Raw genomic sequence first — 6,127 nt, 5'->3', positions numbered from 1 at the left:
AATTTTCTTTCCCTATCATTGTGGAATTAAAATAGATGTACCTATTTACTTACGTATGTTGTTTGCTTTCTACATCTTTTTGTTTGTTTGTTTTTTTCCAGAACTATTCCATGGCAGTGTATCTTGTAAAACAGTTGTCCTCAACAGTTCTTCTTCAGAGGTTACGAGCAAAGGGAATAAGGAATCCGGATCATTCTAGAGCTTTAAGTACGTATGATAACTTTATTTTATTTATGCAGCTGAACTATTTTGGTAAAGGTTAGAATAGTGTTTTTTCAACTCAAGAAATTTTAGGGTTTATTTTTTTTTTACTAGAGCTTGTCACAGTGGATTAAAACACTGAAAACTTTGTTTTGTGAGCTAGAGTAATTCAAGGCTTAAGAGTAGTTTTAGGGACCTCCCTGGCAGTCCAGCGGTTAAGACTCTGTGCTTCCACTGCGGGGGGCATGAGTTCGATCCCTCATCGGGGAACTAAGATGCCACACATTGTGTGGCGGGGCCAAAAAAAAAAAAGAGTAGTTTTAATATCTTTGTCATGACGTATATTTTATAGTTTATATTTTACTGATCTTAAAATTAACTTTGTAAAGTCAGTACCTGAATACAGAAGAATATTTTACCAAAGCTTCATAAAAATAAATGTGTTCAGGAATTCTAGGAGATGGAAAGGAAATCTTGGCATATATTTTACAAGGATTATTTTATATTTAAGGTTTATCCAGGAAAAATGTCCAAGGATATGTGATGACAACATCCCTGCATTAACAAAGTAAAAAGAGAGTCAGTGGGGTGGTAGATATAATAATGAAGTAGGTTCTGCTTTTAACCAGTGATGTGGCCTTGGAAAGTCAGTCTACTCGTACTCTGAATCTCTTATTCTTCATCTGTAACAAGAAGTTTATACCACATCATATCTAAAGCTCCTTCAAAATCTAGGTTCTTAGGTAGGAATAACTAGATGGTTCCTTTTGTCCAGGTGAACTTGAGAGGTAGTAAGGGGCACATTGACTCTTGTGGCCTCAGTGTTTGAGGGTTAAGGCCAGAGGTTGGTGGCCTTTCCAAAGAGCTGAACTAAGTTCTTCCTTTATTCTCTTCTTTGTGAGAGATAGATGGATTGGGGGATGGGGATGGGCCCTTGGAGAACAAAGCTTTTACAGATGGGGGTTCGATAGCTACCCTTTAAGGATTCTTGATGTGAGTTGATTAATGAAGCCCACTATCAGATTTGTAGTTAGGAACATTCTGGTAGAAAGAAACTAAGGTAGTAAGACCACCTTTCCTCTTGTTTCCCTTTGCGACATAGCTTTTATCTCTTTTTCTAACCTGTTTCTATGCCGGATTAAAAGATCCCATTACCTCTGAATATCAGTATACCCTCAAGAGTTCATTGAAGGATTTTTCTGTATTAAAAGGATCCTTTTAAAATTGAAAATATTCTGAGTCAAGAGGAGCACACTAGTGGCTAATGCCTTTGTAGGCATTCCTTGATAGACAGTGGAGAGCTAGAGGTCTGGTTTGAGGTCTAGGGGAGTGGAAGCACCTTTTGGCAAGGACAAGGAGATGAGTGGGGGATCCTGAAAGAAGAGGAGGGACAGACACCTGCTTTGAAGGAGCACACAAGAGAAGAATTTTTCTTTTTTCACACTCCATTCTGGTCATTCTCCTGAGAATCTTCATATTTGCCACATAGCGTTAGAATTTCATTGAGTCAGAAAGTATTATGGAATTGTGTGAGCCTGTATAGAAAAGGTCATACCAAGAAATAAAGCTGAAAGCTGATGAAGCTGTTATGTTGCATAATAATAATAAGGCAAGCTGTCTTTGCTCAAGCTGTAAATTCTTCTCCGCTTGCAGCTGTGGCACCATCTGGAGGGAGAGTGGGTAGGTGAGCCTAGAGTTATTTTGTTTACTAGAACAAACCACTGTTAGCCACTGTTAAGCAGCAAAAGCTACTTAATTCAAAAGCTGTTTATTTCATCTCTAATAAATCCTGGAGGTGGAGAGTAGTTGCAGATTGGGTTGGATTTTTGTGGAACTTGTATCTTATCTTGTTGGCTTGGGGAACCAACAAAACTTTAATTTGGATCCTACCAATAAAACATTTGTCATAATTGACTAAAGAACAGATTGTTTGCCTTTATGCTATCTCTAAAGAAATAAGTTACCCAACAAATTAATTATGTAATTAAAAGATTGTGTGAAACAACTTGACAGAATAAAATGTTGGTGGGTTTCTCAGATATTTTGTAGAATCAAATTACCCACAAATATGTTCATTGTAAGTCATTCTTAATCTTATCAATGAATTCTACTGGCAAAATTTTATTAGTCAAATCAGACATTATTCTCGAAATAAAGTCAATGGTATTTAGACTTTTCACAGAGAAATCCACGCTGATTCATTTGATTTAGTAGATTTTTGTATTGCGGTTTCCGTCTTTGTGTAGAGTTGTCCCCTCACCACTATCACAAAACAGTCCTTTACTAATTCTTGGTCAAGTTCCTGTCTCCTCTTCTTTTTCCCTTTAGCAATCACTTTAAACCTTGGCCATACTTAAACAATATTCCCCCTCTTTCAACACTGTCAGCGCAAGAAAATCGGTGCTATAAGATGTGACTTGTCTAAATTGCCCATTTCTTCCTTAATGTCACATAACTACTTTTCAACTTATCTTCATTTGTACCCATCCTTATTTATTCTCTTCAATCTCAGGAGGAAATGTCCCGTTTCCTGCCCAAAGTTAATTTTTTATTCATTTATTCTTCTCATTCAAGAAATTGTATTAAGAGTCTACTGTGTTCCAGGCACAGGAGACTGTAGCCTTAAACAAAACACATGCTGTCTCTACATCCGTCAGAAGTTTGCAGTCCAGTGGGAAAGACAGAATTAAATGATGGTACAAGTCATTAGTGAATTACAGTTGTGACATGTGTCTTAAAGAAGAAAGACAGGGAACTCTGGAGGTAACAGCAGGAGAACATAGTCCTCTCTGGTGCTGTGATGTTTAAGACATGATTATAAGGATGAGGAGGAGGTAAGCCCCAGATGGGAGGAGAATATGCGAAGAGACAAGGCCAGTAGAGTTGGAGTGGAGAGAACAAAGGAGAAAAGTGGCCAGAGAGATAGCCATGGGGTGAGTTCATATAGATGATATGAAGACAGATGATAAAAAACCCTTAGAGGATTTTTAAGCAGAGTGGTACGATCAGATGTGGGCAATAAAAAGTTCACTTAGAAGACTGAATTGAAGGGGAGCTAGGCTGTTGTAGTGAGGCCAGTTAGGAACCTGTTGTACAGGTAAGAGATGATGATGTCTTGAACTGAAGTAATGGTGATGGAAACAGAGAGAAGTTGATGGTTTGAGAGGTGTTAAAGGGGAGAAGTGGTGACTACGTGTGGGGAGTGAAGAAAAAGAAGTGAAGGAGGAGTTCTAGGTTCCTTAACTTACTAGGCACCAGCTTACATGGTAGTACCATTTACTGAAATGGAAAACGGTGTTGAAAAGATCCGGTTGCAGGCACAAGATCAGAGTGCACTCTTGGACTTTTGGTATTTGAGATGTCTATGAGACATCCAGATGGAGATGCTCAGAAACAGCATTACGAGGCCTCTCTGCTCACTTATCTGCTCTGTCCTGTATTTTCAGTTCCTTCCTCCGCTCTATAGGCTCTTTCTGTCAGCCTTCACTGTCGAGTCTTTTTCATCCTTTAGAAAATACAAAAGCAAGCTACTCTCTAGATAGAGATCTGTGTTCCTCCTGTTCTCATCCAAGTTTCTTCAAAAAGTCATCTACACTTCCCTTTCTACCTCCTCACTGCAACCCATTGTGAACTTTTAACTCCCATCATTCCACTGAAACTGCTCTTGCAGATGTCACAAGTGACAATCTGATTGCCAGATTTAAAGTTTATCTTTTCAGTTTATGTCTTAGATGTTTTTGCTTCATTTCATACCAACAACTTTCTCCTTGAAATTCTCATCTCTATTTCTTCTCAATCACTTGCCTTCAATGGATGCTCTTAAGGGTAGTATCCTAAATGTTTGTTTTCCCTGGGTTTTTGTCCTTGGTCTCTACAGGGACATACATACTTTCCCTAGAGATAATCACATTTACTCTTGTGGTTTAAATTAGCACCAACTCCCAAATACATATTTTCATTCCAGACCTTCCCCTGAATTTCAAATGTAGATACACATAGCTAACTGTCTTCACCGAAATATACCACTGGTTCCTCAGATTCAAGTAGTGAAAACTGAACTCACTAAGTTCTATCAGACATAAAGCCTAAATATTTCTCAACTCTGTCGAGCTCTCTCTCTCCCTACCATCACTGACCTCATTTAAGCTCTGATATCCTGCCTTTATTTTAAAAACCTATTCTTGAATTATATATTCCTCTCCTTCCTTGCCCACCCCCCTTTTTGTTTTTTGCGATACGTGGGCCTCTCTCACTGTTGTGGCCTCTCCCGTTGCGGAGCACAGGCTCCGGACGTGCAGGCTCAGCGACCATGGCTCATGGGCCCAGCCGCTCCGCGGCATGTGGGATCTTCCTGGACCGGGGCACGAACCTGTGTCCCCTGCATCGGCAGGCGGACTCTCAACCACTGCGCCACCAGGGAAGCCCATGGGCCCCCCTTTTTATATCTCTCTTCTGGTAGCAATCTAAGTGATTAATACAGATCTAATCTTACCATTTCTTTGCAATCCATGACTTCCTAACACCAAGGGGATAAAAACTCCAACTTGTTAACATGACTTAAACATATAGCTTTCCATGGTGTGGCACCTGCTTATTACTTTCTGGTGTAATCTGTATTCATTCTTCTTCTCATTCTTTTTACTCCAAAAATGATGAATTCTTTTCTTTTCTTCAGTGCTTTGCTAGTATTGTTCTCTGTGCCTCAGACTTCCCTGTTACCTACATTGCCTAAATTCTAGTTATCCTTCATGTTTCACTTTTTCCAGGAGGCATCTCAGAACCCCCAGAGTTGATGCATTGACTTTGAGCTAGTTTCCATTACAGCACATTAGAGAAGTATCTTTGCTGTCTACTAGACTATGAGTTCTTTTGGGCAGGAACTTAATCTTATCTTTCTTTGAATTCCTAGTGCTTAGCTCAGGGCCTGGCACATAGTAGATCCTCAGACTTTTGTTAAGTAAACTGATGAAAAGAGATCTTGAGTAAAAGATCACATCTCTGTGCCTCTGTTTTCTTGCTTATAAAATGAAGTATTGGACTTAATATGTTCAATCGTTTACAGCCTTAAAATTCTAAAAAGGAGGGCTTCCCTGGTGGCACAGTGGTTGAGAGTCCGCCTGCCGATGCAGGGGACACGGGTTCGTGCCCCGGCCCGGGAAGATCCCACATGCCGCAGAGTGGCTGGGCCCGTGAGCCATGGCTGCTGAGCCTGCGCGTCCGGAGCCTGTGCTCCGCAATGGGAGAGGCCACAACAGTGAGAGGCCCGCGTACCGCAAAAGAGTCATTTCTGAGAGGCAGAGCATTCCAGCAATTATCTTAGAATACTACATTGCCAAAAATGTAAAGACCACTCTTCAAAATAATATCTTGATTGCTTAGTGTTTTATTTCTTCAGGTTCACTCAAAAAAAAAAAAATTTTAAAAAGGAGAGAAATTTTTTTTGAAAACCTAGAGCAGCACTAATAGAACACTCTGTGGTGATGGAAATGTTCTATATCTGCACTGTCCCGTGTGATAGCCACTAGTACTATGTGTCTGTTGAGTACTTGAAATGTGGTAGTGCAACTGAGGAACTGAATTTTAAATTTAATTAAATTTAAATATAGCCACATCTGACTAGTGGCTAACTCTCATAGCACATGATAACAGGGATTTTCAAAGATTAATTTTAGTAAATAAATCATCATATAGTAAAATAGTAAAATACTGTTACGGCTGCAGCTCACAGTGACACAAGAAAACCTGAACTCCTGAAAGATTTACCTGGTGTTGGTTGATGCAGCAGGATGAATATTGATGTCTTATTTTTATTTTTCACTTTCTTATGAAATTTAACATAGTGATTCCGCCCCCCCCCTTTCTTCTTTTTTTTATTTTGGTTGTGTTTATTCAAGTATAGTTTGCAAGCAGTAAAAATTCACCTGTT

At 39.5% G+C, this 6,127-nt stretch overlaps 1 protein-coding gene across 1 annotated transcript in view; it reads left to right on the top strand.

The window, feature by feature from the left end:
* PIAS1 (protein inhibitor of activated STAT 1) overlaps positions 1 to 6,127 on the top strand; it is a 120,389-nt gene that overhangs the window by 87,635 nt on the left and 26,627 nt on the right. The window contains exon 7 of the mRNA XM_007445604.1: positions 102 to 207. Within this exon, the coding sequence (XP_007445666.1) occupies positions 102 to 207 (106 nt within the window). The remainder of the gene's footprint in view (positions 1 to 101; positions 208 to 6,127) is intronic.

The sequence above is a fragment of the Lipotes vexillifer genome, unplaced genomic scaffold (genome assembly GCF_000442215.2).
Source record: "Lipotes vexillifer unplaced genomic scaffold, Lipotes_vexillifer_v1.1 scaffold972, whole genome shotgun sequence".
NCBI classification, from domain to species: Eukaryota; Metazoa; Chordata; class Mammalia; order Artiodactyla; family Lipotidae; genus Lipotes; species Lipotes vexillifer.
The sequence above is the reverse complement of the archived record's forward strand: the minus strand, read 5'-3'. Positions and strand labels throughout refer to the sequence as shown.